Source organism: Myodes glareolus, chromosome 26 (assembly GCF_982192425.1).
Source record: "Myodes glareolus chromosome 26, mMyoGla1.1, whole genome shotgun sequence".
Classification (NCBI taxonomy): domain Eukaryota; kingdom Metazoa; phylum Chordata; class Mammalia; order Rodentia; family Cricetidae; genus Myodes; species Myodes glareolus.
The window spans coordinates 2,780,765-2,805,000 of NC_142051.1; the positions used below are offsets into that span (position 1 = coordinate 2,780,765).

The 24,236-nt window shown below is 45.0% G+C and overlaps 1 protein-coding gene and 1 long non-coding RNA gene across 3 annotated transcripts in view; one reads left to right on the forward strand and one right to left on the reverse strand.

Moving 5' to 3' along the window:
- Positions 1–317: 317 nt before the first annotated feature.
- On the reverse strand, positions 318–13,620 carry Dyrk2 (dual specificity tyrosine phosphorylation regulated kinase 2). The gene is made up of 3 exons (XM_048418168.3): positions 13,480–13,620; positions 12,899–13,047; positions 318–5,994 (listed from the first exon to the last, which is right to left on the reverse strand). The coding sequence occupies exons 1-3, from the start codon at positions 13,526–13,528 to the stop codon at positions 4,387–4,389; spliced, it is 1,806 nt and encodes a 601-aa protein (XP_048274125.1). The 5' UTR covers positions 13,529–13,620; the 3' UTR covers positions 318–4,386.
- A 486-nt stretch (positions 13,621–14,106) lies between these two features.
- The window catches only part of LOC146889842 (uncharacterized), a 16,193-nt gene continuing 6,063 nt past the window's right edge, over positions 14,107–24,236 (forward strand). The window contains exon 1 of one of the 2 annotated variants that reach the window (XR_014999694.2): positions 14,107–14,730. This is a non-coding gene — a long non-coding RNA (uncharacterized LOC146889842). The remainder of the gene's footprint in view (positions 14,731–24,236) is intronic. The other variant, XR_014999693.2, reaches the window with a different exon arrangement.

Here is a 24,236-nt window from a genome sequence, read left to right on the forward strand (position 1 = left end):
CAAGCTTAAGATCTGAAGCTCTGGCAAGTATAGAATGTGACAGATACCACATAAAGAAAAACACAAAATTACGACAGATAAGTAGCATGTCTCGAGAGCTCAGATTTAGTAGAAGTTTCTTCCTAAAGCCTCATTTTAAAAATACCTTAGAATTTGCGTATTTATAATGAAGAACTAAGTCACAGTTGAACAGAATGGAGCGTTTGCCATCGCAAGCCACAGACAGGCCAAGGTCTCTCCAGCTTTAACAAACCAGGGACAATCACACCAGAAATAGATGAGGAGTGAGATCAAAGTTAGAAAAGGGGAGAAAAAAGTTAAGGTAGGACATTAAAATTTTATTCTGAAATTATCTCTGGCCACAACAATAAAATTTAACAAATATTCACTAAACAGTCTTACCCCGTCATCAGCTGTACAATACACACAGTATCATAGAACTGGCCACTAGGATTCCAACCCACTAGAACACTTTCCAGGTCAAGTGGCGACAGCAGCATCTCACAGAAGTTTGTACATACATATATACACAGTCCACATTCAACCATTTTCACATATTTTCAGTACACACAGTTGCAGCATTATTACAGTCACGTGTCTAAGTTGTTGCTCGATAAAAACCCAAGCCACTGCCTAGACATAACTGTAGCAGTTGAGCTGAGTATAATTACAATGAATTTTCTATATGTCCATAGCAGAGATGCACAAGCCCCTAAAAACAGAGTCCACAAGTACTTTTGCTTCTAAACGCTACCACAGCATTGTGTTGGGCAATATTAAAACCTTTACCAGCCAAATCAGTTGGTTTGTATTTTAAAAATCTTCTGCTTACCAGAAATATTCTTGATGAAAAAAATTACAAAAATGAATGTTCTCTTTAAAATAATTCATGCTTTCTAAGATTCCAATATGGCCCAATGCTACTGATGCCTAAAGTGTTTTTGAACATTCTGATGGGGTCACTGAACATGACTCCATACCACCCAGTAAGTTTAAAAGTGGCTTAAGTGCCTTGCACCCAAATTGTAAAAATCCCTGGCCATCCTTACTAGAGCCAGGCACATAAAAAAAGGAATGCACTTTGGTTCATACCAAATGCCCTGGGATTAATCACACTATAAAATAAATGGTTTGAGGTAAATTTTTACAAATACAGTTGATTTTTGTCTAGTGTTAGCATAACAAAAAATATCATTTAAAAAATCAGTCTGATGTTCAGATACAACAAAGACCATCTTTAACCCTTTAAACACAGGGATTCCTGATGTAACTAACCAATGGTTATCTTGCTCAGCGCCCAATGACGATTCACGCCTTATGGTTTCTATTAAGGCCTATAAATCTAGATATTTAAGACAGATGTTATCTTTGCAGAGGTGGCTTCCATCATTACTACCTCTAGTTCAAAGAGTTAAAGAGGCCAAAAGATGCATGCCCTACAACATGGCATTCAGAACAAAAGGCACATCGTTAACACTAAGGGCACAATTTCTCCTGGAAGATGTTAATCTACACTGTCTTGCATCTCTCAGTGTTCCACTGTTGTGCTGAGAACTCTGGTAGTGCAAGAAACGGAGCCAAATGAGACTGCAACCAAAGACAAGACGACACTGTGCTATTCCTAAATCTGAAAACAGCTCAGACATCCCTAGACAATGGTGACCTGTGAGACCAAGGACCGTTTCCAAGCCGACTCCTAGAAGCCTATCAGAGCCCTTTATGTAGGTTTGAAGATCACGAAGAGGCAACAGTTTCATTTTAGACACAATAATTAAATAGGATTTTCTCAAAGCAGCTGTATCAGTTGTATCAGTAAAAGTTGAAACATGGCAGCTTTCATGAATAAAAAGAAATTTCACTGTGGTTGAGGGAAAGAAAGAAAGAAAGAAAGAAAGAAAGAAAGAAAGAAAGAAAGAAAGAAAGAAAGAAAGAGCGAGCCCCATAGCACTGACATCATAGTTTGGCTTCAAAGCTTCCGGTTGCATTTGTGGATAAAGCTCATCACAAATGTTCTGCTGGCATCAGAAGAACCAGTTTTGTGTGGTGGGGGAAATAGACAAACAATTTTAATCCACGTCGAAACTGCTGCGAGTACAGCTGTTATTGGGGAGTTGGTAGCAGCAGGCTCAGGCTCAAACTGCAACAGCTAGGTGGTGGTGGGAGCAAAACAGGAGCCTTGGGAAGGGAGAACAGCTTTTGTAGATCTTAAATTTATTTTAATGACCTGAAAAGACACTAACCATCACTAAGAGACTCATCATTTTCCAAAAGTCCCCAGACCAAATCCTCTATTTCTCATGCCTTTAAGCCAATGTTTTAGAAATAAATACACAAAATTTTAAGTCCTATAAGCCACTGATTGGGGGTACTGTCACATGAGCATCATTTAAAATGTAACTTACGCATTATTGCACTTCACAGATTACACAGAAATGTGTAGAGTATGCTAAAGAATCCGACTAGGGAAACAAGCTATCATTGCTAAGTACAGAAGGGACAAATTAATCTATCAATGGCATCCTTAAATAGTAAAGCAAACAGCGATATCGCTAACTTATTAATAGCTAATCTTATTACTGATTTTTGGCAAATACTTGAAATAATTCCTGAGCATATTTTTCCACCATCAACTGGCAAAGCCTCAAGATAAGAAAAATGTTTTATTCAAAATGACTTTCTGTTTGTTGGTTGGTTTTTTTTTTTGTTTTTTATTTTGTTTTGCTTTTTGTTTTTGATTTTGATTTTTTTTAAATAAGAGAAAACAAAGAATTAAAAAAAAAACAAACAAAAAACAAAACTTAACCGGAAACTTTCTTGGCCTCACTGGGGACCATGCTTTAAGTACTTGTAAATCGATTTACAGGCAATACAATAATATCTGTGCATATAAAAGATTATTTATCCTAATTTTTACTATCCAAAACCTACTGTCCAAACAGGCAGAAATCTTTCTCTATTAAATTGCACATACTAAAAAAATTCTTTTCACGTGCCTTGAAATTGATATATATATCACTGTTCATCCTTTAGTGATAAAATACTGAAATTTTCACTGTGAAAATAATTATTATTCAGAGAAGAAAATATTCTTTTACCTAACTCTCAGTTACTCTTTCAGGTAAAGTGTCATCCCCACAAAAACACTCAGTGCAATCCAAAAAGAAAGTTAAAGTAAACAGAGATGCAGTTTCCATGGCTCTTCTAACAAATTAAAGAATAAGTCAAACCATTTAACTCGAGATTGGATTTCTCCTCCCTTCAATGTGTTGTTAAAACTGTCCCAACTGAATGGCCACAGTGACTTCTCTTTGCCAAGAGGGTTTTCAACCCCTTTGCTTTCTAAGGAGAGTTGATGCTTTCCCAGGCTAAGGGAACCTCAGCGACGCCTACAGTGTGAACTCACTCCAGCCGGCTAAACCTTCTTTGGAACTATGGAAATCCCCCTTAGGTAGCTAGGCCAATGCTCTTTTGGAAACTGAGGCATGAAACTCTGGACATAATAGCAGCTGAAATGGCTCTCTGCATTAACAGTCCAGGATAGACGGCTGGAGGAAAAGGACGCACTAAATGCAAGCAACAGATATGTGAAAAAAGAGGAACAGACAAGAGAAAGGGAAATAGGGAACAGTGGGGAAATGTCCTAAAACTAGGTGAAAACCCAATTCCAAAACCAGGCGGCTTCCTGACTATGACAGCTTGCCATCTTCCCAGAGCCTTGGGAGGAATTCACACTTCTCAGTTTCCACTCAGCCACTAACCGTGGCTGAACAAAGTCAGAATGTTGAGTGGGCGGTTGAAACCTGGGCAATCTAGTTTGAAATCGTCTGAATACACCACAAGAAAAAAAGACAATCTCTAAAGTGCAGTTTTTCCTAGAGATTTTCACCCTGACCCTTCTTCTTCCACTTCCGGTCTGACCCAGGTTAATTTATAGAATTTGGAAGCAGGGCGTGCTGCTCCTGTGTGAACCCGGAGCATGGCGAGAGAAGGAGGGTCCCTGGGGGCCACCTCCCTGGGGAGCATGAGGACGAACCATGAAAACATCGTGAATGTGTCTGACCAATCTGTAAATGTGTGGCAGTCATGAAGAAATCAATGGCCTGCCACTGATATGGTGATCACTCAGCCACACTAAATACAGCAAGGCTCATCTTACTTTTAGAACACAAGGAAGGGGAAAAAACAGTTTCAGAAAGTATAAAAACTTAAAGCATTGTCCCCATGTATTTTATAAAAACAAAACAAACTGTCTTACATCAAGTGCTGAAAAGATACAAATGAGTTGAGTTTTTGAGCAAATAAAAACAGGTCTGAGCTACACTTTTCAACCCAATAAGGCTCAGCTATAACGCATTTTTCAGCTTGCCAGCATTAGGGGACTGGAGCTCAGCTAACGAGTTTTGGCAACACTGTCCTCTGCTGAATATTCCCATTGGCATCTGTCATCTGTGCCAAATTAGTCCTCAGCTTGGAAGCTGAGCTGGAAGGTGGAGGTAACTTGGAAATCGACGTGATAGCACCAGTGCTGTCCGTGACCCTCTTCACCGCCGTCTTCTCCCCGGTCGGAGGCTTTGGCAAGCGCCTCCTGAGCCAGGGGTGCCGCAGAGCCTGGCCCGGGGTCATGCGGACTGCGGGATCCCACTCCAAACACTGTTTTAAGAAGTCAAGGAAAAGAGGATCATCGCATCCCTTCAATGCGTTCCCCCACTCTCTACTCTCTGGCGGACCCCTTAGTTTCCCTCTCCGGGATCGGCCTCCATTGAGGACCACGGAGCCATCTGAGAGAGTCGTGACAGTGCAGTAGCGGGGATAACCCTTGGAGCTCACGAAATTCTTGGCTCGTTTGGAAGCATCCAGGAGTTTCTGAGAAGGCATGCCCAAAAGTTCAATCATACAAGCTAGCTGGTCCCCTTCATCCTCCCCAGGCAAGAGGGGGTAACCCGTCAGGAGTTCCGCAAGGATGCAACCCAGGCTCCACATATCAATGGGCATGCCATACCTGGCTCCAAGGATCACTTCCGGAGCCCGGTAAAAGCGTGACTGGATGTACGTGTAAACACGCTGGTGCTCATAACAACTGGAGCCGAAGTCAATCACCTTAATACTGCTTCTACCCTGCTGCTTTAACAAAATGTTCTCGGGCTTAAGGTCACAGTGGATTATTCTGTTTTTGTGCAGCGCATCCAAGCATTGCAGGATGGAGTGTGCGAACTTGCGCACCAGAGGCAGGCTGAAGCCCTGGAACTTATTCTTCTTGATGAGCTCATAGAGGTTCATGCTCAGCAACTCAAACGTCATGCAGATGTGGTTGCGGAAAGTAAAGTTCTCCAGCATGTGGATGACGTTCATGGTGTTGTCCTTGTCCTGTTTCCGTAGGTGCTCCAGGATGCGGATCTCCTCCGCCGCCTGCCGGTGGAAGCGCTTCTCGTTGCGCACCATCTTCAGGGCCACGTGCTGGTGGACTTTGTGGTCATAGGCTTTGACCACCTGACCAAAGCTCCCCTTCCCAATGACCTTGAGGACCTCGTACCTGTAAGCCACATGATCATGGGGCACTTGCACATATGATCCCTGGTCATCATCATAACCACCGTTGTTGGGTCCACCTGTCATGCCTTGGCGTTTCTTAGCATTTGGACCCAAGAAATATATTTCAGGATAGCTAAAGATCTCATGGTGTTCAAAGGCTGTGAGTTTTTGCATGTATTGCTTCATCGCTTGTTCGGGTGTCATGGGGGTGGCTTTCACCTTCCCCATGCTTTCCATGGACTTCAGAGAGGTGGAACTCCCCTGCCGTCTGTGAATGCCGTCCAGCTGCCGCTCTGGCACCACAGGCAAGCCTGTCTTGCCCACTGTCGTAAGCCCATTTGGCTGTGTTGTAAGCACTGTCCTTTTGTTACTGTTATCCTCAAACAGTTGCTGAACCTGGATCTGTCCGTGGCTGTGGCTGCTGATGTGGAGGTGGTCATTCATGGTGTGCCTACCGCCGCCAATCTGGAATTCAGAAAAGAAGCATAAATATAAAAGGAGGGGGGGGTCCTTTTCTCCAAATGTAATTTTCGAAATCTGTCCTTATTACCCGACTCCCAATTTGGCATGAACCCACAGCCACAATCAGCTTTACTACATGGGAAGTGCTGTGTACCCAAGAGGTCCCGTGCACATACCAGCAGAGAGAATGAATTGGATGAATACAGGCAAGACAGTGAAGGAGAAGGAGGACTGTAGAATGGGCAAGGTTAGGAAACACAGGACAGACAGCTCCAGAAAGGCAACAGGTACATAGCCTGGCAGCAGGGATCAGGCCTTCCTGTTACCATTATGCACCTAGTGTTTAACAGGTGGCCTGGCACGTGGCAGGTGTTTTAAGCCATATCTGATCTGGAAATGAAGCAGGTGAAGCACAAACAAGCGTCATCCGCACTGCAGCCCACACCCGGGTCACGGGACCTCCCACATTTCATTAAGCACACTATCTATATGAAGATGGGGAAGCACCTCTGTCCAGCACTCCCTCGCATACACAGACCTCCTCTAGAAACTGTATATTTCCTTATTCCCTGGAAGGTCTAATTAACCTGGGAACGCACACCGTAACAAACAAAATATGCTTCTATTCAGAGTCTCGTGTGGACACGTGTGTCCTGGTTTCCGTGCAAACTTCAAGTTTCTGGGTGTCACTGACTTTAATCAGTTAAGGTCATTCTGCCCAACAAGCTGAGCAACTTCCTTTCAGTTTGGGCCTCTGCTCCATGGCTCAGTACCCACGCATGCATTTCTATTTCGACAGGCTGCTGAGGCACTCAACTTTTCAATAAGGAATAACATGATGTTAATTCTACACCTTGACAGGATCTGGAATGTTACAAGAGGAACACCTCTGAGCATGGTCCCTAGAGAGTTTCTAGACTGGGGAAGCTGAGGTGGGAAGATCCAGCCTATATTCGGTTGGCACTGTTCCATAGGCTGGGGTCCCAGACTGAAGAAACAAAGTGAGCCGAGCACCAGCATTCACCTCCCTCGGTTTCCTCCCTGCGGAGGCTGCCTCGGGTTCCTGCCACCCTGCCTCACTGCCATGACAGTGTAGCCCTTCTTAAATTGTCAGCCAAAATACACTCTTCCTCCTTTAAGTTGGCTCTTGACAAGTATTTGCTCAGAGCAAGGGAAACAGTAACCAATACAAATACAAACTGGCAATTTCTATTTCTGGCACACATGCCATCCCAGAATAGTCCTGTCTAAACAAAACTGACAGGGCAAAGGCAGAGCCCCCATTCTCTCACCCTGCATCGGCTTGGGATTTCCTTCAAGCAGTCTTCTGGGGAAATTTTTCCTTGAGATCTCAAAGAAACTGCTTGTCATCACAATCCACCTCACTCTTTCAACCAGTATTAATGAGGGACTAGCTACAAAGTGACAGGACTCTGCCCTCTGCCCACTGGGATTGACAGTAAGGAGTCCTTTGCATCCCGTTTAGGTCCCGTCTTTGGGGTATTCACACTCCCGAAAGGAAGAAATACTGGAGAGCAGAGTAGCGAGTCAAGATATGCTTTGGTAACACCTGGATTATAAAATGAGATTTCAAACCTTCCTTTCCAGCAGATGATGATGTTCACCTTTTTTTTTTTTTAACTGAAAAGCAGCAAGCATTATGGCTATCTATGGAGGAGACTCTCCTCACTTCTAAAACAGAAAGAGGCCAGTTCCTGGGCCTGACTATGACATCGCAGGAACAAAAATCTTATTTTCAGAGAGACTTCTAGCAGATTTCTCTTACTGAATGCGAAGATGATACATCCATGTAAGATGGCTTTATATTCCACTAAGGTAGTAGGCATCTTTTTTTACTTCAAAAGCAAGGCAGTCCATCAAAACCATTAGAAAAGCCTTGAGCATGAGCATACATAAAAGTAACACAAACTTGTTTATTTCTCTTTCCCTCTCTCCTTCCCTCCCTTTTCTCTGTCTTTTCCTTCACTTTTCCATATTTTTAAGATGCCAGTTAGCCAAGAACTTGCTAGCAAAAGCTAGCTCTGGGAAAAGGAAAAAAAAAAATCAATGTTCACTCTCTCTCTCTCTCTCTCTCTCTCTCTCTCTCTCTCTGTCTCTGTCTCTCTCTCTCTCTCTCTCTCACACACACACACACACACACACACACACGCACGCACCGCCCACCTCTCAAGAGCTAGGTGGCTGAGTACTCCACTGGGCCCTCACCTATCCACTGCTTTTTTTCCAAAGCCTCATTCACTCTGTGCTCGCTTTTCCTGTGTCACCTTTCACGCACTAGCAATGAAAGGACTCCAGATTTGAAATCTCTCTCTTTAGGGTAAGACGGGGGGTACTTCAGAAGAATAAACGTTACACAGATCTACACAAGTCATGAAGCACACTTAGGACAAAAAAAAAAAAATCAACCTTGGGATTCCTAAAATGTTAGCACAATAAAACTTTCTGAGCATCAAGAATTTAGGATATTGCAATCCATTTTTGTATAAAGCAATATTATTTCAAATATTTTAGTGACCAGAACGACAGAGCTTGCCCACCACCTCGCTTCCAACTGTCTTCGCTCGGTCTCCTGTGGCAGTGTCAGCCATAACGGCTTGCTGATAGCTGGGCCTAAGCTGCCACTCTCTTGGTTTTTCACTCCTACAATTTCTTGGTTGATCGTGCGCACAGCCAGGGTGGCAGGAGCACCCACTATTGGCTGCAGTCCCTCCTGTGTCCTCTTGCAGACTTGCCCGTCCATGCCTCCTGGACTCAAGCCCCATTGCCCAAATGCCAATGAGTTTCCACTCCCACCGGCCACTCGAACAGACAAACTCAAAGCTTTTCTTTATGAAAGCAAATGTTTTCTTGCTGTCATAATCCTCAACTTAAAAAAAAAGGAAAGAAAGAAAAAAAGAAAACCTCCTCTTTGCAAATAATTGCTCTAGCTAAATATCAGTGTAAATACCTGGAGAACACTCTCAGCATCTGCCCCTTCCCACACTATCATAAAGTCGTCTGTGCCCACTCACTTCTGCCCTTTCTATCAGTTACATTTCACCTTATAGTGCTGTTTTTCACTGTGACAACTGAAGCAGATATGCAGGCGGACTCAGACACACACACACATACATACATACATACACAAACACACACACACAGTAACCTAAACTCCTCAAATCTTTCTCCACAGTGCTTTCCTGAGTCAGCACTGTGCATCTGAGACTGCTCTTGCTTGTGGCCCATAGAGCTACAGCCCACTACCCCTGCTAATCCTGCGACTACTATGTAATGAGACCACATCTCACCAGAGCTTTCCCAGGCTCATCTACACGAGCATTCCCCTAAGAGGAACAGAGCCAAGCCCCCAGGACCCAGGGATATCATGCATGTTCACACTCCTCTCTTGTGGATGAAATCAGTTTTATATGAGCCCAGAGACTTTTCACACGGGAAACAAATCCAGCTTGGCCAGTCACTGTGTGACCTTGGGTAATTTACCTTATCTCTCTGAGCTGCAGCGCCCTTGTGTGCCACAAAAATGTTCTGTGCTACCTCTCTAGGGCTATCAGGGATAGTAGAGATTGTGTGTGTGTGTGTGTGTGTGTGTGTGTGTGTGTGTGTGTGTGAAGTGTGGGGCATCATACTTAGCAGGTGGCAGCTCCTACTACTACCCTTCTCTGATGCTGCTTCCAATCCCCTTCCTTCCACTGCTGAGATGACAAGCTCCTATGCCCAGAATCTACTAAACCCCCTCTCCACCAACAGTGAACTGTTCCATCATTAATGCGCTACAAAAAATTATGGGGTGGGGAGGGTGGTCACCTCACCTCTTTTTTTAAGTCTCCATTAACATAAACTCAGGTACATACACAGTAAGTACTGGCTATCTCCTGAATAGATGCACACATGCCAAGAAATGTCTCTTGAAGTCATTCTTCAGCAATAGTGTTTGCATCTTCAAAAGAAAACATGAAGTCAACACTGAGGGAGTTGGGAAATATCCCAAGAGGCTCAAGTCACAAGATCTTGCCCGGCCTCCAAGGCGAAGGATGGCTGGTTCAAAAGTACCCGTAGCAGATATTTTGCAACACCCAAGAGTCTTACGCATTCCAGGAGTTAAAAGATATTTACTTGCAGTTCCAGTTTAAAAGAGGATTGAGGGTCCCCAACAGTGCAGGACTCTGAAGTCACAACCAAAACCAAATGAACAAAACGGATACATACTGGGAGAGGCACCCAGAAAAGCCAGATATGCTAGGACCATATCAGAGCCCTAAGGACACTGCAAACCCTTCACTCCCACTTCAGCCTTTGGAGGTCAGAAACCCTGCGCCGGGCCTATTTGCTAATGTAGTATATAACATGTCACATTTAAGAATACAAGCGGAAATGCATGCACTGGATTAAATACTCACAACTGGATGTGTTACAGTGGAGAGACCTCCAAACTACTCCTCAAATCGTGAAGCATTTTAGTACTGAAAATTCTGTATGAACAGAAGTCTAAGAAGTCTGTGGAGCTTTTTCTCTTGCAATACCAAAATGGCAAGCAGCACATGCTTCCATGTATGGAGACTTTTGGGTATTTTAAGACCTCCCAAAGTCATCTTAGAAATATTGGGGGTTGTTATGAAAATAATGCTGAGGAGTTAAAAAAAGAATCATTGATGAGTGATTTAAACATTCAAAATTATAAAAATATAGACTAGTACTTAGGAATTCATAGAAATGAAAAGATTTTAAAATATTTCATTTTCTCCCACATACTGTTATTTAAAAAAAAAAAACTAATGAGAAGGATACTTACTGGTTTTACTTTTAGGACAAATTGACCTGAATGAAATTACTACAGTATAAAAGTCACTCAAAAAGTAAAAACAAACGACCATGGAAAATTCCAAAGTTCCTGATCCTGTCATGTGTTTTGAGACAAAATGAGGATAACTCCTGGGATACGCCATTTTTCAGTGAGTGCCCTTTCTCTCCTCACTCCACAGCAGTTCTTTCCAGTGCACTTGCTCTGGAAATAAACATGTAAACACGCCTGAGAATGTGGACGGCATGGGAATAGAAGCCTGCAAAGGCTCTCGGATTTACAAAAAAGCTAATACTGATTCCCAGAACTAGTCCCAAGGAGTGCATTACAGCTCAGTTAACCTGTGGAGTCTGCAGCCACCTGACTGGCCTTGATCTGGGGAATCCGTATTGTTACACAAGCCAACTCAAAACTAACAACATTGAAAACACAAAGCCTCACTTTCAGAACCAAGCACAGTCAGATCAACTGAAATGTACCCTTCTGTTAAAAACAGCCCAACACACACAGGCCCCAGTAAAACACCAGCATCTCTCCAGGGAAATGCCTTCCCTTCTTTTCCTTTCTGGTGTTCCACAGGCTTCTCTGTTCCTGGCAACTTTTTCGTCTCCCGTTTTAATACATATTTCATTGCAAAGAAGTTCTGACCAGGTAAAGGTCACCCTTAAACAAAACTGGGAATCAGATGAAAACCAAGTCATCTTTTCCAGTTCACATCCATGTCACATGATCGCATCAACACACTGCGGGAGAAAAATGGATGCTATATTTCCCAAACTGTCAGATGATTCTAAACCAGTCAAAACAACAGAAAAGCCAAACCTCTAAAATCAGGGGTGGCCGGGTCCTGAGTGGACGCCCCTATCACAATAACATCCTTCCTACCTGTAGGCTCCCTTTTTCCCAGCAACTGTCTAACCCAGATGAGTTAATCCCTGTATAAGGAATCCCCAGCCCCTAGGACAGACACACCGAGACAAACAAAATGAGAACAACAACACGTCTTCTATGAAATTGGTCTACCGCTCTTCCATGGTTCCAATGGCAACTGAAGTCTTTCCTCTCTTCAAGTCTCCCACAATAAACAAGTTTCAGTCACACACATGACCCCCAGAGATGCTCCCTGCAGGTCACAAATGGTGCTTTCAAGCAACTTTCACTTAGCAACAAAATCGTCTGCTCTGCAAGCAACCTCACACAGAACCATCCTAGGTGCTCGCACTCCATAAGAGTCTTTATGGAAGAGATCTTTGAAACCGTCACCTTCTCCAAGCGCACACCTCCTCTAGACTTGAGGTCACCATCCAAAGGCCATCGCTGGGAACTGAGAAAAGGTACATGCTGAAGTCGGATCCAGCTTGCCAGTCTCTGCAGCCACCGATCCCAGATTCGGCTCTCCTTCCCCACAGGGCCTCAGGGACCACAGCCCAGCCCTTGTCAGGTGCCCTTCCCTTGCCACTTACAAAGCAAAGCTGGCCTTTTCCTTTTGAGTAATATCCATATAGAGAATCCTTCAGAGGTGGGTTGTTTTGTTTTGACTACTGCTGTGGCTCTTATTTTTGTTAATGTTAATTACAATTTCTGCTGTGCTCAAACCTGTAGCTCTCATAAAACATGCTTACACACGCGGGGGACAATTGGCGGGTGCTCCCTGCTGGATGGAGCCAGGCCTTGGAGGCTCTTTGGGGGATCGATTTTCCGGGCAGGGTGGCCTAGCTGTCCCCTAACACATATGTTTCTATAAATATCCACTACCCCTGGGGTTGGGAGGAGATGTTTACCGGATCGGGGGAAGGGAGCTCTGGGAAGCACAGATGAAAAAAGACGTGTGGGGGGGGGGGGGGGAGGAAAGCCGCAAGGAGGAAGTTCCCAGGAAAAGAAGCTCTGGGGTGGGCGGGTTCCAGAGGGAAGCGAGGGGCCCACGCCACGAATCTCCTTTGTGGCATCAGAACCGGGCTCGCCCAAGTTGCATAGGGCGGCGTCGAGGACAGGCCCCTGCCAGGGGCGTGGAACATTCGGCCCTCTCTTCCCAGTTAGGACCCCACAAGTCCAGGGTCTGCCTGGTGCCCTCCCGGAGCGGGGTCTCACCGTGTGGGCTGCGGTGGCAGCGTTGCTGGCCCGGAGAGGCGGCAGGGCGATGGGAGAGGGCGGGCCGGTCACCACTCCGCTTCGGGGAGCCCCCGCGCCGATCCCCGGGGAAGCCTGAAGCTGGCGAACGGCGGTGTCCCCTCCTCGGCCTGGGAGCCACGCGCGGGAGGAGACAAAAGAGGGTCAGAGTGGGGAGAAAAGAGTCACCCAGACCTCCACCCTCGCCCCCGCCCCGGTGGCCAACGAGCACCCACTTCCCAGGAGAGGATGGAAGGAGACACCCGACCCGGGAAATGCCGGCGGCGTGCGGAAAACGAGGGGGGTCGGGACGCTGCTCCCCGGCGCGCAACCGCCAGCTGCAAAGTTAAGTTCGCGACCCGGCTGGGAGCAGCGCTCAGCCAGAGATCCGTGGCCCACGTCGCCGGGCCGGGGGAGGGGAGGGTGGGCCACCGAGAGGGCGCAGCGACCGACCGGGCCGCGCTCCGGACGCTCCTTGCCCAACCTGCCGGATCCTGGGCTCCCTGGAAATCCACGCGCACAGCCCGTGCCCAGCGTCGCCGACAGGGTCCGGGAGCTCTTACCGGTCGGGTAGGCGGCAGGAGCGGCGGCCGAAGGTTTCCTGGTTAACATGGCCGCGGGAGAGGAACGTGCATGGCAGGGCTGCCCTCGCCGCCGGTCCCGCCGCTATTCGTCGCCGCCGCCGCCGCCGCCTCCTGGTCGCCCCTCACGCGGGTCCCCCGCGCCTTGTCGCCTCCTCGCGCCCGCTACAGCCAGACACACACAGTCCGCTGCATCCCCTCGGCCCGGGCCCGCCGCCGCGAGCCCCCCGCTCTCCTCCTCGCCGCCGCCGTCCCCCTCGTCCTCGGGCGGCTGCTGTACCCCCCGGCCCGTGCACATGCCTCGCCCTCCCCTGCCGCACCGCTGGCCTCCCCGATTCCCTCACATCGGGGCCGCGGGGAGCAGGCTGCGGCCGCCGGGACCCACTCACTCGGGAGCCTCCTCCCGGGCCCGCGCGCGTCCGCGCACACTCGCACACACGCTCGCACCCGCGGCTCGCTCCCGAGAAGGCCAGCCCCGCCCCCGACGAGGCCCCGCCCCGGACTCCCCCGGCCCCAGCCACACAGGCTCGCTGCCACCCCACCCCCACCCGCCACCCCGGGAGTCCCTCCCCCTCCGATCTTCCGCAGAGCCGCCCTCCGCTCCCGGGAAAACTGCGGCTCCGGCTCGCCCTCCGCCTCCCTGCGGCCATCTGCCGGCTCCCCGGGTCCCCCGCGCCCCTGCGACGCCCCTCCCCGTACTGCCGCGCAACCTACCGCGGCCAGCCTCCTCCCGAAATTGCTGCAGAGACCCCTCCTTCTCCCATCACTCCCCTAAACACCGCTCCTAATGGCTGCTCCCAGACAATACTGTGCCCTCACCCCGCCGCCCCCGTCCCAGCGCCTCAGCCAGTCCCTCTCCCCCATTTAATCGTGGAGAGAACTTAGTTGTATAAGGGTCACCTCAGAAAGTCAGGCCCCGAGGAGGAACTGCGGCTGAGTCTGGTGACCCAAGCATGGACGAAGGAAGGGGCTGCCCTGCTACCTCCAGCTGGGCCACACACGCCCTCCCTGATATACTGACACCGAGTGACCGCTGCCCTCCAGTTGCTAGGACAAGGGGAGTCAGACGGGCGCCTGTGGACCGCAGCTGGGGTAGCAGTTGGCGATGGGTTGCTAGGCAAAAATAAACATCAGAGACACCTCCCATTTCTTTACAACTCCTAGCCTTTCCCCAGCACCGCCACTGGGAGAGACACGACACACCTTCCTTTCAGCTATCGGCCGGCCGCAAGGGTAGGACACCTTTGGTTTCTCTTCTCCTTGGAGAAAAAGATCTTTTTCTTTTTCCCTTCCTAGACATGTGGAGAATTTCCCCGTCCTTTTCGTGTGTGGTCTACAGCCTCTGTTTCCCAGGAAAAACAAAAATTTGCTTCTATGTCTCACACCTGTGCTTTGTTGTGCATGGCACACTTGTGCACCTTTGTCCACTTCAGCAGTCAGGTATGGGGGGGACGTTCAAGGAATTCTAGCAGACAGGGAAGAATGTTAGTCCACCATGCATGCACTTCCTTCCTGGGAGGTGCCTAGTTTCTGAAGTGCTCCCGCAGTCTCCGTCCATTCTTTTCTGTCCTGCTCCTTGTGTCTCCTGTTGCCTGGATGATGTAGGAGTGCAGGCCCGGACTAGTGTAGACTTCAGTATAGAGGGAGCTACCTCCCGCAGAGTTCCATGGGCTCTGTTGTTTGCACATTGTCATAGCAACCTCCCACAAAGATCACCTCAGCTTTATACAAATGCCAAAAGAACCATTCCGCAGTACAGTATGACCCTCTCAGGCCCTGGGGCTCTTACAGAGCAAAACCGGGAGGGCTCGCTGATGTGGAAATCATTGGTAAAAGGAATTCCACTTTCAGAGAGAATGAGAGATAGACAGACACAGAGAGAGGCAAGCAGAGAGACTAACTTCCTCAATTTCCTTCCTTCCTTCTTTCCTCCCTCTTTCCCTCCCTCCCTCCCTTTTTTCCTTTCTTCCATCCTTTTTCCTTCCTTCCTCTTTTGGGGTCCTTTCTCAAGAGCCACAGTAGTGTATTAATAACCAGCTCATGCTCACTGCACCTTTAAATGAATCATGACCTAAATTTCCCCTAGCAAGAAATCCCTCCCTGGATTATCACAAGTGACTATCTACATTCAAACCCATAGGGAGAGCTTGTGTAGAGTTCAGAATTAACTAACGGAAAAGGGCTACTAAGTAGCAAAAACAAGGCTACAATGTATATGAGACTCACAGCGTGATTTCACTATTTGCCTGCAGGAACTTTTTCCGTATGTGTATGGTTTTTTGAGACAGGGTGTTGCTGTAGATTTGGAGCCCATCCTAGAACTAGCTCTTGTAGACCAGGATGGCCTCTAACTCACAGAGATCCACCTGCTTCTGCCTCCTGAATGCTGGGATTAAAGGCCTGAGCCACTACCTCTAGGCTACCCTGAGCACTTTCAAGATAGCTCACATAGCTTCCTCCCTTCCTCTTTCTAAACAATTATTTTCTTGCCCTCTCCCTTATTGAGTATTCTGTACTACTGATGTTCAAAACATGACTTTAAAAAGAATCAATTTCAGTATCAAATTATCCATACAGTATTTCAAACACCATTGCTTTTACATAAATAAGAAATATGCTATAGTAAGTAGGCTAGTTTGAATTCCAAATTAATAGTATTCATGGATAAAATAAAGGGAAAGGAAGAAAATTTTTACAAAGAAACAAAATGATTGGCTTTAAAGGAAAGGATATGCATCATGTTTGGTGAACTTTAAACAGACTATCTTTTGTTCTTTGACAATTTCATAATGCAAACGGTATTGATTATATCCACCTCAGGATTATTTCCCCATCCTATACCCTGGATCCCAGCTGTCTCCCACGCACCCTGCCCCCAGCAACTCTTAGCAAGTGCTCCTCCCTCTTGACCTCTCCTTTTGTGCTTTTGTTTTGTTTCCCGTAAGTCACTGAATCCAGCTAGCCCTGTCTGGTAGACCATGGACTGCTCTTGTCTGGGGTGGCTGTGCAGGTAACATTGCTCCTGGGGATTCGTGGGTGCAATGAACACGCCATGTCCAACAGAAAGCATCTCACAGCTTTCTTCTCAACCCTCTAACTCTTCCAGTCTTTCTGCCCCATCTTCCAAGATATCCTCCGAGCCTTGGGGGCCAGGGCTGGTATAGATTCCCCATTTAGAGCTAAGTGACACTTATTCTCAGTGCTCAGTTGCTGGATTAACTGCCGATCACAGATCTGAAACTTGATTCAGTGCAAAGACTCAAGCACAGTACTCTATGTATAAAAATGTAACTATTGAGAAGCAGTTTGACAATGTGTCAATTTAGCGAGACAATTAGTGGTAGGGTTTTCCCTAGGAAGTAGATTTCCCTAAGTCTTTTGAGCCAGTTAATAACACCAGAAATGAATACCTTCATTTAGATAGGTAGATGATAGATATATTTAAATTTTTTGTAGTTCTGGTTACTGAGTTTAGGGCCTGATATTGGGCAAACATCCTTACAACAGATCTATATCCTGACCTGGATTGTTGCTTTTTTTGTCTGTTTGTCTGTTGCTGTTGTTTTTCTTTTTCAACTTTTTATTTTAAGATAGTCTCGCTAAGTTGCAGACGCTGGCCTTGAACTTACTCTGTAGTCATGCAAACCTTAAGCTTGTGGTTTTCCACCAGAGTAATTGGAATTACTGCTCTACACCAAATAGGCCAAGTTTAAGATATTATTTTATGGCAGAAAAAAATGTAACTTCAATGGAGTGTGTGTGTGTGTGTGTGTGTGTGTGTGTGTGTGCATGCTTCAGAAAAATTTGCAGCCAACCTAATTTTTAGCTATTTTGATTATAAATGGCATACTTTTGAAAACCCTATTAATTCGTACTGAGTTCTAAAATAGCTTCACTTGTAACAGGAAGGCCGCTTGTTTTTTCTGGCTGCCCAGAACCGAAATAACCAAACAGACACTCTATTAATTAAATCACTGCTTGGCCAATTAGCTCTAACTTCTTATTGGCTAACTCTTATATTAATTTAACCCATTTCTATTAATTGGTATATTGCCATGTGGCAGTGGCTTACCACGGAAAATTCTCAGCATCTATCTCCAGTGGATCCATGGTGTCTCTCTGACTCTGCTTTTTTCCACAATTCAGTTCCATCTTCCATGTCCACCTAAGTTCTGCTCTATCAACAGACCAGGGCAGTTTCTTATTCATTAGCCAATGAAAGCAGCACATAGTCAGAAGGACCTCCCACACCACTTCCCCTTTTCTGCTTAAACAAAAAGGAAGGCTTTAACTTTAACATAGTGAAATTACATATAACAAAACAGATATCAAGCAAGAATTGCAGTTACAATATTTATATCTACTTTATCTTTTATCACAACTAAGGAAAACTATAACTACAAATTCTTCAACTCCATAAAAGACATCAGAAGGAAGTGTATTATAAGCAATTTCCAAAACTCTGTAATTGGCAGAGACATCTCGCTAACTGGACAGTCACCCAAAGTTCTTTTGTATCGTTGGGGCATCCATCTTCAGCCTTTAGGTCTATAGTATCCAGCAGACTTTTCCATGAAGCAGGAAATTTCAAAGACAGTTCAGTCACTTTATTCTGTGTCCTACAGAATGTCTCACAGACTCTTTCATGAAACAGGAACCCCACAGGACCATCTCACCTTTAGGTAAGTTCAGCAGTCATTTCTCTGTGGATTCTGCATGTCCAGTTCAGCAGTCCAGGCAGGAGCAGTTTATTGCCCAAATGGCTAACCAACTCCATAAGGAGCCTCTTCAATGCCCATCATCCTTTAGAAGTAGCTTGTTGCTGCCAGGAGCAAATGTGTCTCATTGTGCAGTGATGAGGCAAGCAGGCCTGGTTTTCATCCTGCCTGGCTCCCACATGACTAACTTTACACCCGAAATAACAACACACAAATTGTATTCATTTAAATACTGCCTGGTCCATTAACTCTAGCCTCTTATTTGCTAACTTTCACATCTTGATTAACCCATTTCTATTCATGCATGTAGCACTACGAGGTGGTGGCTTACTGGGAAGATTCTAACCTACGTCCATCTTGGTCCGGAGCTTCATGGCATCTTCCTGCCTTTGCTTTCTTTCTCCCACAACTCTGTTCTGTCTTCCCCACCTACCTATGTTCTGATCTATCAGGCCAAGCAGTTTTCTTTATTAATTAACCAATGAAAGCAACAGATAGATAGAAGACCCTCGTACATCATTTCCACCATTTCTTTTAAACAAAAAGGAAGGCTTTAACTTTAACATAGCAAAATTACATATAACAAAACAGTTATAAAACAAGAATTACAGTTACAATATCTATGTGGGGCCATTCTGTAACATGAAGGGGGGCCTGCTTGTTTGTGTTTTCTGTCCTGCCTGGTTCCCACAGCTGTTTAGCCTACCCAAAAAATCACACAGAGATCTCTATAAGTTATAAAGCTGATTAGCCCATTAACTCAGGCTTCTAATTAACTCTTGTAGCTTATATTAACCCATTATGCTGATTTATTTTAGCCATGTGGCTCAATACCTTTTTCAGTGGGGCAGATCACATCCTGCTGCTTTGGTGATCTGGGCAGGAGTGGGAGGAATCAGCTTCCTCCTTCCCAGAATTCTCCTGTTCTCATTGCATCACCTCTACTTCCTGTCTGGTTTTCCTGCCTATACTTCCTGCCTGGCCAATCAGCATTTACTTAAAACATGATTGACAGATTACAGACAATTCTCCCACACCATTTCCCCCTCTTTTTTTTTTTTAAAAAAAAGAGAGTAGTTGGGTGCGGTGGTACACACCTTTAATCCCAATGCCTGGGAGGCAGAGACAGACAGATCTCTGTTAGTTCAAGGTGTGGTAGCACACACCTTTAATCCTAGCACTGGAGAGGCAGAGACAGAGGGATCTCTGTGGGTTCAAGGGCAGCCTGGTCTACAAAGTTATTCCAGGACAAAGATATACAGAGAGCCTGTCTCAAAATGCAAAAGTTAAAATAAAAAAATAGAGGTTAAAATAAAGCTGCATAAAGATGGAAAATACACAGAGAATCTTGATACTGTTTGCTATTATGCTCTCTTTGAATTGTTTGAATACTGAGGAAGGAGCAACAGCTGCTAAAAGACTTTTGTTTATAAATGCTGCTGAATTAATCAAAAATAGGTACTCTGAAAATACCTTGACTTCAAAATTGAAGTCAAAAGGTATGTTACTTTGGAGAAGAGATTTTGCTTTTGTTTCATTTTGGATTCATTCTGAGATAAGAAAAATCCAGTTTGATCAAGGAAGACCACCTGAGAAATCTCTGGTAGGAACAGATGGCCTGGATGTCTGAGTTCTACATCCAGAACATATTCAAGACTGATGCCTGAGATGATCAAGACTCACAGGATACTCCAGTCAGGACTTGATTATAACTCTAAATTTTCTTTAGGTTCCCATGAGATTATCAGCGCCCCCAACCAGCAGGAAGTAGCCTGGAAAACTATGCCCACATTCCCAAAAAATGGACTATGGATTTTTTCCTTTGTTTAAAAAAAAAAAAAGAGGGGGAAGTGGTGCGGAAGAATTATTTGTATTCTGTCAGTCATGTATTTTAATAAAACGCTGATTGGCCAGGCAAGAAGTATAGGCAGGCCAACCAGACAGGAAGTAGAGGCGGAGCGATGAGAACAGGAGAAGGTTAAGAAGGAGGAAGCCCATTTCTCCATTCCTGCCCAGACCACAGAGAAGCAAGATGTAACCTGCCCCGCTGGAAAAGGTACTAAGCCACATGGCTAACATAGATGAGAATAATGGGTTAATATAAGCTATAAGAGTTAACAAGAAGCCTAAGATAATGGACCAATCAGTTTATAATCTTATGGAGTCCTGTGTGTGATTCTCTTTGAGGCTTGCCGGCTGTGGGGTACTGGACAGGACGGATAACCCAAATAGCCAACCCTTCATGTTACATCATTGTCATGAAAGTCTTAAGTTCTTAAACATTTTAAATGCCATATTCTGAAGGTGTCTAAAAGATTTGAAGAATACCTATCTAACTGAAATATATCTCTGTACATCTAGAAAAATATAACATGACTACAAGCTTGACTATTATAGATGACTATCTATTAGCCTATATTTCTTAACTATACATTACATTTTTAAATGAGCTACACAAACACAATACTTTAATCACGATCAGAAATACGTATACATATAACAAAATTGACCTTAAATTTGTATCAATAAACCAAGAACCATATTAATGCAAATATTTCATATCAATATAATATCTCCCCTTAAATGTAAACAAACATTTATAGTCAATATTTGGGAATATGAATATAGATTTGTCCATACTGCTTCATGCTGTTTGGGGGCATTGTTAATCAGGTCTTTTATGATGTATCTTGTGTGCTAGGTAAATATTAGTCAGCAGGTAGGCAAAATAATTTTTTGAGGGTATTCATGGTGACCTTTCAAGACTTCTTGGTCCATGAAACCATATTCATCTGGAAGCAATCCACAGGTTCTCATCTTCTGTGAAAACAAAAGAAGAACCTCTTTTCCCAAGCAACATGTTCTTAGACTCAAATTCTGAAGTCAAGATACCTTTATAATATACATGCTGGTTTAGCTTAGCAGTCCATACAATGAAATGTCTCTCTGTACTTAGCTCCTTTACAGTCAAAAAATTCAAAGATAACACAATAATACATATAATCCAGACTTTCTGTAAATTTTCCATCTTTACATGGCTTATTTTTCTTTATTCCTTTTAATCTATGACTATCTGTACTTTGTCTCTTTAAAGACTTTATCTTTTTTTGAAGCATTAACTATGACTCTCTATACTCTTTTTCTTCTCTCTCCCAAGCCTACATACATTTCTCCAACACTGTGACCTATTTAGAGTTCTTTTCCATCTGAATTTGTCTTTATTGTGTATCTGTAATTATTTTTTGATCGGAAGCATTTCTTCAAATGCTAAGCAGCTTGGTCTCAGTGACCCTGGGTGCTGGCTCTGCCTCTGGCCTCTCTCAGGCTTTAAATATGGTGGAGGTAGTTCTCCTCAGCTCTAGGGCTGCCGAGTGGGAGCCATCCTCACCACCTAAACTCTGAAGAGCACCATGCAGCATATAAACCCTTTTATTCTGAGTAAAATCTAAATCCACCATGCAGCACACTACATGGCCTGGAAATATCTCTGTGTATGGTGGCAGGAATCTGCCATGCTCTCCTGCTTGTGCATGCCTAGTAGATCTATTCCCGCCACCTGCCCAGACAGGGAACACTGAGCCATGGACACGGTCTCAGCTACTTTCCTCCCAACCCTGAGTGGGCACACAAACACTTGGGCCTACCAATGCCATTGAAACGCTCCATATCCAGAGTTCACACTGGTGGAATGGCCCAGGAAGCTACGTTTTAAAATGGCACAGCTTTTTTTCTGCTAAGGCTAAATCAGAGAAATTTCTCTTAAAGGAGCTGTGAAAAGTCATCAGCAAACTGCAAGAATTTGTGTTGAACTCCCTATTTTTTTTTGTCTATAATTTCCTTTTTAAGCCGTCTCAGGTTTCATGTGGATATAGTCAATCACACTGTAGTGCTGATTTGTTTGTCCCGGCCGCCCAGAATGAAAATAATCACACAGAAACTGAATTAATTAAATCACTGCTTGACCAATTAGCTCTAACTTCTTATTGGCTAACTCTTATACCAATTTAACCCATTTCTATTAATCAGTGTATTGCCACATGGCAGTCAGTGACTTACTGGGGAAAATTCCCAGTGTCTATCTCCAGTAGATCCAAGGTGTCTCTCCGACCCCGCTTTCTTCCTCCTAGAATTCAGTTCCATCTTCCCCACCTACCTAAGTTCTGCCCTATCAACAGGCCAAGGCAGTTTCTTTCCTCATTAACCAATGAAGGCAGCACATAGACAGAAGGACCTCCCAGACCATTCACTTTCCCTTGTTCTGTCCTGTGCTGGTGACCAGAGCCTTGATGGGTGTCCAACAGAAACATAGGCTTTAGGGAAACTCAGAAATTCTTGAAGATACTGTCCCTGAACTGTATCAGTAGTAGTTATACTATACAATCATATGATACATGTATCTCTTCATTAAATGCTTATCTTTGTAATCTGCAACCAGACCGGAGTTGACTTTACTTTGGACAGTAGCTCTCTCAGGGGCTCCATCCAGTTAGCAACCCCACTTTTTAGATTTTGCCCATCATAGATCATGTATGTGTTCTGGAATGTTTATAATCTCCAAAGCCAAAGTTACAAGCAGGTAGGCAGATATTATTAGCAAGAGGAGAGAGGAGAGCTCATGGAATTTGGAACTGCAGCTGTAGAAAGAAGGTGATTTTATACTGGGGAAAAATACTGATCACAGGACACAAAATGTCAATGAACAAGAAAATGGCTTCCAAGCACCCACTCTCTTTCAATTTCTTTATTCCAGAAGCATTTTCAAAGAACTTAGCTATATGCTAGGCATTGAAGACAAAGGAATCATCAGACATAGCAGCCTAGATTTTTGTCTGATGATCTTTAGAACCACATTTCTTTATTTATTTAAGCAAAAAATGGTAATCAACTAGCATCCTTCGGACACCCTTAGTGGTGGGTTGCTAATGGCTGAATGCTTATGTCACCCCAGAATGCGTATATTCTGATCTTAGCCTCAGGAGGTGGGTCTTTAGTAGGTGATTTAATCCTAAGGGCATGTAGTGAATTCTCTCAAGACTGACAATAGCATCTTTATCCAAGAGACCCCAGAAATCTTGTAGCCTTTCCACTAGACGGGTCTATAGGGAGTGGTACCATCTGTGAATCAGAAAACGAGCCGTTGCTAAACACTGCTGCTCCTTTCATCTGGAGTTTCCAGAGTCTGGAACTGGGAGAAATGAATGTTCGTGCTTGTTTAAGGCGATCAAGTTTCTGGCATTTTGTTATAGCATCTTGAATGCACTAGGACAGAAGGCCACACTATTAGCACGGAATCAGTGCCTGTGAGAATCCTGCTGAGAAAGCAATTTCTGGCAGGAGAGAGAAGATGGAATGCTGCATCGGGCAGTAAGCACTATTGAGAGGTGGTGGGACCTTTAAGGCATGGGCTGATGGAAGAAATTGGGTCCTCAGAGGCCTGTCCTGTGAGTGGATGCTGAGACTCCAGTCTCCCCTTATTTCTGTCTACTTCCCCAACTTAGAGGTGGGGAGACCATGGTGTGATCTCTCGCCGTGGACCCCCAAACTGACTCCTCTATAACACTGAGCTCATCATTTCTTTTTCCTTGTGAGATATTTACCTAAGGCAATTTGTTACCCTAACAGAATGCTAACTAACAACACAGGGGAGAGAGAAAGTCATATCCTAGAAGTTGTAGAGGACCAGGGAGAGGGTTCACTGGGTGAAGAACCTGCTAGTCAAGCATGAGAAATTGTTCTTAGAATTCAGATTCCATACAAAGATGGACACAGCGGCATGTCTGTAATCCCAGCACTCTTACATGGACGTGCAGGAGATAGGTACAGCGGCATGTCTGTAATCCCAGCACTCTTACATGGACGTGCAGGAGATAGGTACAGCGGCATGTCTGTAATCCCAGCATTCATACATGGATGTGCAGGAGATGGAGGCAGAGGGATCCTGACAGAAGCTCATGTCCAGCTAGTCTGGTTTATGCAGTGCCAACAACAAACGACCTTGTCTCAAATGAGGCAGAAGTCAAG